Source organism: Lepeophtheirus salmonis, chromosome 1 (assembly GCF_016086655.4).
Source record: "Lepeophtheirus salmonis chromosome 1, UVic_Lsal_1.4, whole genome shotgun sequence".
Lineage (NCBI taxonomy): Eukaryota > Metazoa > Arthropoda > Copepoda > Siphonostomatoida > Caligidae > Lepeophtheirus > Lepeophtheirus salmonis.
The window spans coordinates 16,476,714-16,490,766 of record NC_052131.2 but is presented as its reverse complement, the minus strand read 5'-3'; the positions used below and the strand labels follow the sequence as shown (position 1 = coordinate 16,490,766).

General features: G+C 31.8%; 1 protein-coding gene across 2 annotated transcripts in view; it reads right to left on the bottom strand.

Annotated features, from left to right (window-relative positions):
* LOC121118906 (endoplasmic reticulum aminopeptidase 1) overlaps nucleotides 1-13,810 on the bottom strand; it is a 67,960-nt gene extending 54,150 nt beyond the window's left edge. For both annotated transcript variants that reach the window (XR_011780078.1, XM_071888467.1), the window contains exon 1: nucleotides 13,557-13,810. Coding sequence is in view for 1 of the 2 variants with exons in the window: in XM_071888467.1 (XP_071744568.1) it covers nucleotides 13,557-13,585 (29 nt within the window). In the remaining variant the exon portion in view is untranslated. The remainder of the gene's footprint in view (nucleotides 1-13,556) is intronic.
* Nucleotides 13,811-14,053: the final 243 nt, after the last annotated feature.

The window sequence follows — 14,053 nt, the reverse complement described above, 5'->3', positions numbered from 1 at the left end:
TTCGAAATATTGTATTGCTATCACTTTTTCGTGAAACGGGTGCTACGTGTCATTAAAAGTATTTATAGATTTATAATATATTAAATTTACAAGTTGCCATGAAGGAAATTAAAATGGCTCATAGCGGATTATTCTGCTGTTTATAACTTTTTTTTATTGTATTTTTATTTACTTAATTTGTTGTTACATGTTAACTTTTTGGGGTTTCACTCAGTCGGTTAGAAATGGCTTTCATGAAAAATTTGACAAGTCTATATATTGAAAATATTTAAATATATATATATATAACACAAAGCATTTGTTAAAAATTATAATTTGTAAAATAAAAAAAACGCTATGTGTTACCGTTTGGAGATCTTTTGAGTAATAATTTGAGTTTGAATAATATGAGATTGCTCATTATATATTTGACAAAGGGATGACTTTTCAAATGTGTTTGAAATTAAGATCAAAGATAAAATCATTTAAAAGTTAATTTGTTGTAATATGTGTATAATTAAGTCGGTAGTCAGGATTGAGTGAGTTCTGGACCAAACTCAATTTTCCATCTGAATAAATCAATAACTTAGAACATCTTTATGGATCATGCTTTAAATGGGGTATGAGCATTGTTTAATTATATTAGTTTGCAAACAAAGCAGTAGTGAGTTGTGCCGTCTTCCAGCAAAATTATACAACCCCTTTCATGATAATATAGTTTAATCTATATTAATGAAGCAAAGTTTGTCTGTCTGTCGGAATGTATGATTATACGAAAAAGAGTCACGCGGTGCACTGTATATAGTGCTCCATGATGTATATTACAAACATACTTTGATTGAAGAAATAACAATGTGGTTGTACTAACGAAGTGTATATGTGTGTCCATATATAATCGAACGTGAACACAGGGTGGACTGTAGATATTTATAAATATATATGTTACGGGCAATGTGGAAAATTGGAAATTTTGCAAAATACCTGTTAGTCAGGGCAATTTGCAAAATCCCCGGGCATTCTATAAAATTTCCAATAGAGTTGTCATTTTACATTCTGATAATCTAGTGTAGGGATGTCCAACCTGCAAATCATGCCCCACTACTCATTCTCACTTTAAGTTGTATTTTTTAGCAAAATTGTTGCAATATCATCAAAACGCGTAGACCACAATACAGGGAAGGGATGGCGGTGAGTAATGATCCACCTTTTGGACCAGAGGTTTACCTGCATAAACCTGTGGGTCGGGTGTATGATAGGATATTAGAAAGTGTCAATGATACACAGGATAGGGGTGGCTATAGGTTTAGATCCCTCTTCTGTAACCCATGGGCCAGGGTGTATTATAATATATCAGAAAGGGTCCTTGATACTCAGGATAGTAGTAGGATATATTTTGATCCCCCGTAGGGAAGAGTTCTACACCTTCTCAACCTATTGGCCGAATTATAATTTGCAAAAGAAGATGAATTCTCTCATAACAATTTCTTATCATACAATAATTTGATTGTCTGAATACAATATTAATTTCATTGAAAATACACTAGATTACTCATTGCTTTCAATGAAATTGTATCATAATCAAATTGCTTGCAATGAAATTATATAATAATCAAACCTTTAATTATCAAATTGCTTATTTTGAACTGTTTCATAATCAAATTACCCACAATCATTTTACCTGACATTGTAAAAGAACGTAAAATCACCACCCTATTGGAAATTTTAAAGATTGCCCGTACATTTTGGGCATTGCCCGCTTTAACAGGCATTTTGTACATTGCCCACTTTAACGGAAATTTTGTACGTTGCCCGTAGCATATACATATATGTGTATAAATTATATAATTTTTTTTGATATAATAAATAATAATGTATTTATATTAATGAAATATTGCAGGCACATACTGTATACAAGGAATACTGTTTTTTTGTTGTTATTGGTCTCTTATTGAGATTATTCATAATTCTTTAGCACTTTTAGTGTACGTTAAGATTTGAATTAAATACGCTGGTATCCTAAAATGAATTTTGTTTGTTTCTATCTTTCTATTCTATTATTTTTTTTTCTCAGACTCTTATTATTATTCTTTCAATCTTGTGGAGAGAACCCATAATGTGAATTGACATAATTATTATTGTATTTAGTAATTATGTGTGGGTTTGCAACTGAAAAAATGGAGGATACCACTGATGATTTTTTACGGTGTTATCTTCTATATTATTAAAAGAAAATTTGTTTATTAACCGACCCCTAATTACTCCTGGCAATGCTGAGTACTACCCCTAACATAAAATAAACGGATGCTACTCACATAGAGCTACAAACTGTCACAAAACCTTGTATATGTTAATTTTTTTTGATGTTCTATTATGATACACATTGATTGGAAAGGATTATTCTTATAGGCAGGCTAATCTATACTGCAGCAGAGGTACACAATCTTTTTTGAGCCACAGAACCCCTTAATAATGTGGCTATAGTTATTTACTCCCTAAAAAATACATAATAATATATTTTTTCAAACATGGATAATGAATTGTCTGGCACCCAAAGAGATGCGTGTACGTGTATCAAGGACCTCTTCAAAATCCTAGCTACTACCCTTTGTATAATGATTAATGTTAGGCATGGATTCAAATAAAATGAAACATCGACTGTAGAAAGAAAGAAACCGATAATGAGGGTGGTCAAAGAATGTTTGGAAGGAAACCAGCTCAACTGTCATTACGTTTCATTCGAGAGGCTGCAAGCAGCCATGAGATGAAATAAATCAACACAAATTCTACTCCATATTTAAGCAAGAATTACTCCAATGGCTATCCTCAATTTTACTCTGAGTAGAACAAGGACTTCCCCATATAACTCTGCAAGAAACCCTAAGTCTTACTTTGAGTCTTTCACGCACTTGTGGTTATTTTAATCTTATGGGTTTCTCTTCAAGAGTATAAAAATAATGATATCAGGCTTCGAAAATAAAAGATCATCTTCAGATTGCAAGTATCTTCAATTTTCATATTTTTGTTACCTATAACGATAAATGATAGATAGACCTGCCTACTTTTTTTTCACTCTTTTTTTTTCATGAATATCGATTTTGGGAGTTTAAAGTTAGCAGAAACTCCCTCATGACTGATCTGACAGATTTATAAAAAAATTGCTATTTTGAGGTTTTTTAAAAGTTAAAGAAGAATAAAAACAATTGTTAAACTCTCATGATATGGAAATTAAGATTAAAATTTGATCACGTCTAAATAATAATGTTTTATATTATTGTAACTCGTAAACACAAAACATAAAAAGGTTAATTAAAGAAAAGAGATTAGGCAATGCGCAAATTTATCTTTTCTAGCATATTTTTCTTTATTTTTGTGTAATACGACTATTTGTAAGAACTGCTTGAAATCATTCTTTGAGAATCTTCCCAGCCATAAAAGATGCCACTATACGTCCATGAAAGTAAAAATGGGTCAAACGTAGAAATTAATTTAATTATTTACCTGTTCTTGACAGATCCATCAATTTCTATGACATTTGCTGCCCTCATTTGTAACACTATATCTAGTTATAATAATGTTAATATAACAAAAATTATAATAGGTTTATTAAAAAAAAAATCTGTCATTTTCAATTGGTATTTTTTTTTTACTTTTAAATTTATTTATTTATTAATGTTTATCTCCTTGGCAATCAAAACAGTACTTGTATGACGGTCGGACTCGAAGATTTCTATTATTTTATCCACATTTTCGACAATTGGCCTTGCATCATTGATATCAAAATTACCAAAAAAAAAAAAAAAATTGAAATGGCTGTTACAGTATCAAAATAATAAACACTATTCACATTTTCAAGCCAGATGGCTTGTGTTTTCCCCTTGGTCGAAGAAAAACTGTCAAATATGGACTATTTTCTCTTTGATGATATCCATTTTTGACGACCGCTCAAACAATACTGAGTTAAACAATCAAAAAATTAAACAAGATGTTTTTTAGTACAAAATCTTATCTTTCTTAAGCCAACTAGTGAAATCCCATTTTCCTTCTCTCTTTCTATATCTGTCTATGTTTCTTCCCCCTTCTCTTCTTCTTCTGTAACTTTATATATCCCTCTCTCTCTTTCTTTTCTTTTCTTCTACCTTCATTCTTTGTTTCTATTCATCTCTGCAACGCAGGCACACTCTGATGATAATTATAAAAAAATACACCTATTTATATACGAAATTATGTAACGTTGTTACTATTTTTTGGAGCTAGCACCCCCCCCCAATGACGAACTCTAGAGACGCACTTCGTCCTTAGGACTGTCAAGAACTGATTAAAAAAGAAAAAATAGAGTTGATTAAGGACAGAACTCCATAATTATCTAGGATTGATAGGATTTAGGGACTGGACGGGACACCACTTTACTCTTCACTCCTAAATAAGGACCGACACAACACTATGTCTTATATTAATCAATTTAAAGATGTTTAATTATTCAAGGGAAAAAATGAAAGAAAAAAATATCCTTAATTTTCCAGTTTTCTCGAATGATAATTGAAAATGACCTTTTTTTTTTAAAAGGATACAAGTATCTTGCGAAATTAGTATAAATTTAGAAAGGCCAGTATTCGAATAATGTTTATTTGATTAACAACACTAATTAATTGTAATTTATATCGTGTGGAATTTGGAAGAAACCTTTAAATAATTAATGAATGCCTATGTTATTTTGATATTTGTTGTTATATTTGTACACATTTATATAAATAGGTACGTAATTAAAAATGAATCAGCCTGAATCCCCTCTTATTCACCTTCAATTAGTTTATATTTTTCTCCTAACTACATCTACATTCAAATAGAGATTAAATAATCGATCAAACCCCCTAAAATCGACAATGATCTGTTCAAAGGAGACTTAGAAAAGAGGCTAGAAGCCTATCAATGGAAGAAAAAAATTATCACTTCTAATACTCTTATGCAATGATACATGGCCGATGGGATTTCTGTAAGTGTGCGAGGAGAAAGGGGGAACGAGACATATTGTGTAACTGAATGAAAACTAAAAAAGAGTTTATTTATATTTAACATATTTATATTATAATTCTAAACTAAAACGAATTACTATAAAGTATAATTATATAACTTCTGTAAATTTCTATTGTAAAACCTCCTTGTATACTACATTTTTTGTTGTTTCTCTCCATTTGATGTAAATATAATCAAACCTGCACTCCCTTTTGGCACACTTGAAAATACACCATGTAAAAATACTGATTTTGGGGAAAATAAAGCAACTTTTTTAAATGTTTGACCCTGTGATTTATTTATTGCTATTACCATTGCTAACTTACATTGTTCATTCATCAACCATAACGAATACTGACGATACATACTAAAATTAATTAACTCGTCCCCTTCTGAATTTCCTTTTTAATTCGTACATAATATATGTTCTGTTAGTACAATAATTCATTTTTTGGATTTTTTTTACTGTACATTTTCGAATATACAGCCCATACCTTAATAAAACTCTGAGACGCAGGGAATGGATCTTGTTTTTTGATAAAAATCAAGATATTTGCAAAAAATCAATCCCTCCCTCCATAGGCCTGGAATCTGGTCTGATCAGAATTAAACATGGCTTAACGTACGCAACTCAGCATTCTGAACAATTTTTATTTCATGTTTAATGTCTATATTTTTCTCCGTTTTAAAATACACGCGTTTCTATCATTGTTTTTCTAAGTGGGACATACATCACATACAAAAACACATAAATTATTTTAATACAACGTAGGATTTAAATCATATGTATTTATTTTATTATTCATTTTTAAATCAATTTACACTAAATGTAGGCTAGAATTCTTCTTTTAGAGGGATATGTTAACACCGCCAAGGCTGATAAAATATTGAACAAAAAAGAAGAAAAAGCACACGCATCAATCGTTTTTCTTTTTCTAATCATGTAACCAAGCTTTTTCTTTCATCAGATCCTGTCTTTAGAGATGGGATCTCTAAGAGCGCGAGGAGAAGGCGGGAGCGAGAAATAAGGTATTATTGAATTAAAACCCTTTTTAACTGCAGTTGTCTTTTATATGATTTTAAGGTGCGAAAATAAATAACTGCTATGAAGAGGAGAACCTTCTATATTTAAAATAAAAATACTGCAGGAAAAATATAATCGTCACATTGTTTTGTAGCTTTGATTTTAGCTTAGAGTTGAGAGGGAGTAACTCAATCTGATTGGTTAGAATCAATAACTAAAATATAGAAAACCTTATATTTCCCTACTCTACCTCCCAACTCTAATTTGTAAACAAATATTTTTACCTTTTAAGGCTTTGATGAAATATGATACAATATCAACTCAATATGATTTACAAACGTTATTCGAATAAATAGTTTTATAAAATGAGTCATTATTTAACGTATAAGATGTTATTGAAGGAAAATAGCAGACGAAAGGGAATACAAACAATGAAAGAGAAAGCTCTGAATAATAATCCTCTTAATTTAAGCCATTAGTTAAAAAAAGAGAATCAAATGGTTTTAACCGAGAAAAACAAAAATAAATACTGGGTTTTTGATGTATACCTTTAATCTTATGATATATAAAAGGATTATTCAATGTTCAAATATCAATATATATATAATTGAAAATTCTTGATTTAAAAGAAAATTTACTTTTTTATTTATCCGTCTTTATCATATATTTTCCTTGAAGGGATTTCCTTTTTTCTAACAAATTCTTACTATAGTTTTCATTATACATCAAATCTAAAAGGAATTAAGTTATATTCCCTATTAAGTGATTACATGCATGTACCAGCGATAACTCAGTATATCCTTGTAATTACTATAATAAATAATGCTCTTTTTAAAATGTAGAGTGATAACTTACACTATATTTGTGTCAGTCGTTATTTATTTGATTATGTCCAGTCCAGTCTTTGGATTGGTCCTTAGGACTACAAGTACAACAACTGAGTAAAAAAGAGCAAATAAAGTTGATTGACGTCATCAAGGATCTAGCTTTATAAGTTATTAGGATTAGGATGGAACCCAACCGAGACGGAATTGGATGGGACTACAGTCTTTAGTCCTTAACAAAATACTACCTTAGACTACATCTTTTTGCAAGAAGTAGTCAGTGACAAGAAATGACATAGAGCTTGCTTCTTTGAGTAAATTAACTACCATTGAAAAACGATATATCTAGAACTGAACCGTTCAATAAATTTCTTAACAAATGTTTCCCGAACAAAGAATGTAAAAAGCAGAGAGGCAGGTTGGGTTTAGGGATGTGTGACATCCCTCATAAATTATAAGGGTCTGAAAAAAGGGGATGTCAGCATGAAAGTTTGGATTATTTATGCATTGACTTGAAAGAAAATTTGGACTTTTTTAGTATTGCATAAAAATATCAGATTTCTAAAAAAAGGCATTAAATGAAATATTGACATAGTCTAGAAAAAAAGACCCTCAAAAAGGCTTGGACTTTATAATAAAATATCATTCAAAAAATAAAGTAAAGGATAAAAAAAGAAATCCTTTGATAAACTTGAACAAAATATTAGACATAAAAAGGCTTTTCATCTTTTTGGGGAAAGTGGTACGATGTGGGATATGTTTATTTCCTTCCCCTCGCAGCTGCTTACAACTGGTTAAATAAAACGTCCCAACGTCTAAACTGCTCTTCTTCCAAACATTCTTCAAATTGTTAGGATGACCACATTTATTTTTACATACCGGTACGACATATATTATGCATAACTGCCAATCACACTCATTAACCAAGGGGTCATTCCATGTCAAATGGACCAAAATAAATAAAAAATGTCACCCACTCTCTCAGATTTGTATGATTGAGTCGTTCATGAGATGTAGATACTCATCTCAGACCAAAATTTTCAAATGTTTCTTTAATGTCTTATTAGCGGATTTTATCGTATATTTTTTGATCAAAAAGAGCTAATCTCTTGAAATTTGGTAATTGACTATTTTGTAGTGTGAGGACTCAAAAAGTTAATTCAAAAACAGAAAATTTAAATTACCCATAAGCTCAATTTTGATTGATACACTAGCAAGTTCTTGCTCAAGAATAAAAATGCCCAACTCTCATGAATATGAAACTTTCCCAACATGTTTTATACATATGTAGGATATCATGGCGCTAAAAACCGTGTTGGCTTTTTTATCATAGCTCCCAGGATGGGATCTCAAAGTTGTGTTACTTTTCCCCGGAAATTTGGTCAATGGTACATCACTTCTTTATAAAGTTGGACATAGTTTTAAAATATTTTGTTCATTCTTTTTCGAGACTTTGAACTTCGTTATTATTGCACAATGACATCGTTAGCCCCTTATTAGGGGTTTAAAGCCCCCAAATGTTTCAAAATTCAAAATGTTTAAGTATCAAATTTCAAAAGGTTAGCTCTTTTGGATAAAAAAGTTACAAGAAAATCCGGTATTAGGACATTAAAGCGACATTTGAAAATTTTGGTCTGATACGAGTAAATATACCTCATGATCGACTCAGAATTATGCGTTGAAATTGAGCACACTAAATCTACTCGTTAATTTAAGCTTGTGTGCCAAAAATCATACAAATCCGAGAGGGTTGGTTGATTTGACATGGAATGACCCAAGTGTACATAAATCTTCTCATATTTGAAGTTATAAATATAGGGATATGAGGACATTACATGGAACCAATTGAACACTCAAAGGGATCTAATTCAACTTGTCTTTTATTTTTATTTTAGCTATGCTCAACGTCCATTACAATCACGCTATGCTCTTAAGTAAATACAAGTATCCCATTAATGCAAAAATAAGGCAGTAGAAGAATAGCCCCCTTGGTGCTAAGCATGCAAGGAGCTAATCATGTATGAAAATTATACCCTCACACAATAAGTGACCTTAGTCTCTTTACTATGAATGTATGCACGTCTAATTAGGCTATTACATTCTTTTAGTATTAACTCTTTCACTGGAAAGAACAAACAAGTTGCATGGAACATTTACACAAAAACTATGAGTTAGTTTTATTCCTTTATATTTTGAGTATTTCATTCATAGAATTTGGGTAACCAAGTAGTATCGTTTTTTTATAGTAAGATTTAAATCAATTTCAACAAGAACAACATGTATATACATATTATCGGGAGTATTTATTTATTATAGTTAGACTTTATAAACCAACAATAATTTCCCGCAATTTCATCCTTCTATAGCCCCCATGGCCTCTAGTCTGAGCCTGAAGGTCTTCACACCTTGATGACGCAGTAATTGTACATATCCGCCCGTTCCTTCTCAACGGAGGCCTTCATGGAATCAACATTGGGTTGGGTGACATTTCAGGACTGGCTCTCCACGAATCCCCATATTCCATAGTCCAGGGGCGAGCAGCTCGATTATGAAGAGCCACAAGTTTTGAGGCCAGAAATCGGTGAGATTATCCTTGCACTAAGATTGACTCATTATGACCTTGTGCAGAGTTTCGCTGCCGAGGTTCGGGATAGTTGGCACCCAACTAGGGCTTTACAACCTCTTTCCTCACCTCCTAGTATTCCTTGGTTTAAATTTCAAAGACTACAATGGTCAAGAAGTCTTCAGTGACAATCTTGTGGTCTCCTTTACTTCTTGTCTTCCTGAAGAGGCTCTTGCCGTAATTGTATATACAATAAACGATAAATACGATATTATTTGAGGGGAGGGCTACAACACCTTCATGCCACCTATGTGGCCACTCCTGGAAATGTAAAAAATATATACAGTGATGTAGTGTATTTATAAACATTTTATGGTGTAACTGATTTGGAGTGGCAGTCCGTAGTTTATTATTGAAGAAATGAGGCATACTAAGAAGAATTTTAAGAGTGCCCTCTATGTGAGAAACAAACGTAAAATTATGTCATTTTTTATTAAATAATATTATTATTCAAGGAGTTGTAGTATTTTGCCACAAAACGGGGACACTCTCTTTAGGATAAACGAATAAAAGTAGACAACGCTCATGCTCCCATTAGGGAAATCCAAATCTATTTGTCGTTTATCAATATTTATTTACTAATCTACCATTACTATTTTTTATATTTATACAAGTCCTTCAATCCTTTAGGCAATGGTCAGTCATATACGACGAAGGACACGATGGCTCTTTTATAATTTTACAAAAATATGCTTCATTGACTAGCCGAATGCACATTTCATATGTATTTATATCCTTATATTGATATTTTTTTTGTCGCAGTGGTGGAAAAGCCTTTGAAGAAGGTCACTGGTGTGATTATGTTTTTATGAGCATTTACGCATTTATATTTGCATACCATGGAATCAAATATGTATACTTTCTTCTAAGGTATGTACTCATTTATTCTAAAAATACGACTTATTTTGACATGCTTAATATGTATATACTCCAATTGTTCGAGACTTTATCAAAACAAGGTTATTGCATTGATATATTAATATTGAGCGATCTTTGACCAAATATAATTTTGGCTAAGTTTATGTGATTTTGATAGACCTAGCTGGATCGATATTTTAATTGTTACGAAATAAGCTTAAATCTTAGGAGGAATTAAAATATTTAACTCCGGGTCACCCAAAAATCAAAATAAGTGTTGGTATCAGAAGTGGGTATTCTGCTAATAACTTAAGCTACTTAGAGATTTAATATATTCAAACTTCCTGAGTAGAAGATTGACATATTAATAGATTAGTAATTAGTAGAGAGCTTTAATAATAAAACAGAGTTTTCATTCAGTTCTTCTTACTTACTTGGAGATCTACTGGTTTTTGAAGATTTGATTTTTCAGCCTATAGTTATAGTAAAGGATTTGACTTTGCTTTTAATGGACTAAAAAATCCACATGGTAGGGGTGGGGTGTCCCCCTGAATATTCATAATTCCTCCCTTGTTGGAAACCTCTGACTTAGACTGATTCTTGGTAATCAGGGGGTCATTTTGACAGACCTTTACATTTAAAGAAAATTAACAGATTATCGTTTAATGAAATAACAAAAAGTCTCCCCTCCTGTAGTTTAAAAAAAAAGTAGTATTGAAATTTCAATTTATAAAAGTATTGTAATAGCTCAGGCGAGTATTGGTAATCCCTCAACTAACACAACTTAACAACGTCGTGAATTAGAAATAGTTCAAATAAAATCATTTTTCAACTTAATTCTGCGAAAAAAGCTTAAAATGTGGTACTATGATTCAAAAAGCGGTTAAAAAGGTAATTTACATGATTTAAACACTAATTTCCAACTAAAACATATATACATATTACATTTTTGAACAGGATATGAAGTTTTTAGGCCTTTTACTACCTAATTTTGGTTTAAAAAAGCTTAAGATGCGATATTTTCCGAGGTAAAATAGTTCAAAATCTACTAAAAATGGTATATTTAATGATTGAAACATTAGTTCCATACTAAAATCAAATTTTTGAACCAAATATGCACTTCTTAAACCCTTTCTGAACCTAATTATCCCGAAAAAGCATAAATGGTGGTTTTTTCTGTGGTAGCATAGTTCGAAATGCGGTCAAAAATGGTAAAGTAATTAGTTGAAAAATTTAGTTTCACATACAAAGATGACACTCCCACTAGATGGAGATAAAAAATTGAAAAATCTACTGAAGCCTCAGAATAGAAACCACACCGAAGAAAGGTGAGGGTCAACCTAAACAAGTTCCTGCTCCCCTTTCTACTAAACCTCTTATTAATAATGATATAAATGGGAATATAAAGAATCAAAATCTTATATTATTTAAAAGAGGAAATGCTATATCAAGAGCTCCCAATATTAAAATGACAATCAATCTCTAAACCTCCAATCGACAGGGGTCTTATTGAGTATTAATGGATTTAGGTATGGTTAAAAAATATAGATTTTATTATGTAAATATTCTTCAAGTATTCGAACTCATTCAGTTCTCCCATACTCCTTAAAATATTAGAAGGCGCTTCATACCTATTTAGTCATTTTAATTTCACAAAAGGTCCTTTATTACCTCCGCCAACAAAATTGAACAAAGTTCATATTATTACCCCTGTTTGTTTGTTAGTCACCAGGATTACGGCAAAAGTTACAAATGGATATTGATGAAAATGTGTATGAAGTTTATATATGATCACAGTAAGAAGCTTTTAAATTTTGAGAAGTCAAAGTGAAGGTAACACAAAAAGAAAAAAAAAGTATGGTCGGCCATTACTTTAGAACAAATTGAAATACATAGCTAAATTTGATTTCAGGCCTGGGGTTTGCACTCTAGAGAGTTCCCATTCTACCTGATAAATCTATAATCAGGGTTTGTATCCATCAAATTGAATGCCAAACAGATTAGGTAGAGTCATAAATAATTTGAGAGTGCTATAACTTTTCCCCCATAAACTCTGCATGAAAAATTATGTAATTTTAATTATTACAGCCCGTAGTTTAAGAAAGGTTTTTTGTTTAATATGATTATTAAGTGTCAAGGTACATGTGTGTCAAATATTTAAGTTAGTCATTTCACCACTGCACGATGAAAATATTTGTTTTTGTAGTAGTTTTCAAGATTCCTTGGGCAACCCCAAGCATAGACAACATCACCCGTGTTCATAACCTGATCGACTCCAACCCTTCGGCTGAGCACTCAAAAAGTTGCAACAGATGTATGTCTTCCCCAAATAACCGTTCATCGGATTCTGACCGACGATCTAGGGTACAGACAGATTTTGAGTATCTGGGTACCTTACAAACTATCGGAGAAGGGCGAAAAAGACAGAATGAATACAACACCCCTACAGCCCATAACTAAACCTGAATGACCGTATCTTACTAAGGAATATCAAATATCTGCTCTGAGGGGACGATTTTGGAAGACCTCATAAGGTTGTGTCGAGCGTGCAGTGGAGGATGAAGAAGATGATGAGGATGAGTTCTTGGATTAACTTAAAAAGTTACAAGACTACTGCCACGACGTAATAGTATCACACGGTGACTATATAATATGATTGAATAGTTATTCTAGCCATTTTTTTAATTGATAAAAATCCGAGTGCTTATAGTACACACAAATTATTTTTGACTCAATCTAATATCTAATAAATTGTGTGAGGTTATATTTATTGAGCATGTCTAATCAAAAGTCCAAATCCCCTAACGTATTCAATATATTTTTTTTATAACCAAACAACAAAGGTGCGTATTCTCCTCCTATCATTGAATGAATTATAAAAGCAGACTCAATATGTAATAGTATGTAAAAATTGATAAAAAGTTATGCCCGAATTTTTTTAAAAAGTATTTCAGCTTTCAAAAGCGGTCCTTAAGACTGTTGACCCTTCGGACTGTCAGTACTGGAACTGTTTAAAAAGAAGAATACATAAAGTCGAGTGACGTCATCAATGACCAAAATTTATAAGTCTTAGTACGGATATGCAGGCCTGAACTGTACCTGACCCAGACTTAACTGTACATGACAGTCCTACATACCTATAAGGACGGACACAAAACTAGACAAAGTCCCTCAATAAGTATCCTCAAGTGACTATCCCTTATACTATATTTGTAATGTAATATTTATAAAGTCATACCGTATGTCCTTATCAAACGTGGAAGTCATGACTTCTTAGTTAATGGCATAGTCTAAATACAACTCTTAATTTCATCTATTTCTCAAAGTAATAGTGAATATTTTTTCCTTTTCCAGCATTTTCTCCTCCATTGTGCCTCCAAGCTCCTAGAGAAGAAGTTCTTCATATACTATGTACTTATTTAAAATAACTGACAACGCAACTTCTTCTAACGACGGAGACCTTTCACATTAGAATTTACTCATAAGACTGTCAATATATGTTTGTTTGTGTTTTCTAAGCTTTTTTCCCCCCCTTCGGGACTCTCTCCATACCATTGCTCGCTTCTCCTTCTTCTTACCGATAATGTATTATACACTTATCCAACGAACCTCTGCCTACTCATTTTCTTCTCCTTTCGAATTTAAAGAGTGCTCCTACCCTCTCTTCTAATATTACTAAGATTATACTATTACTGCCTACAAAGAACTGCTCCAGAAAGAATCTATGATCCTCAA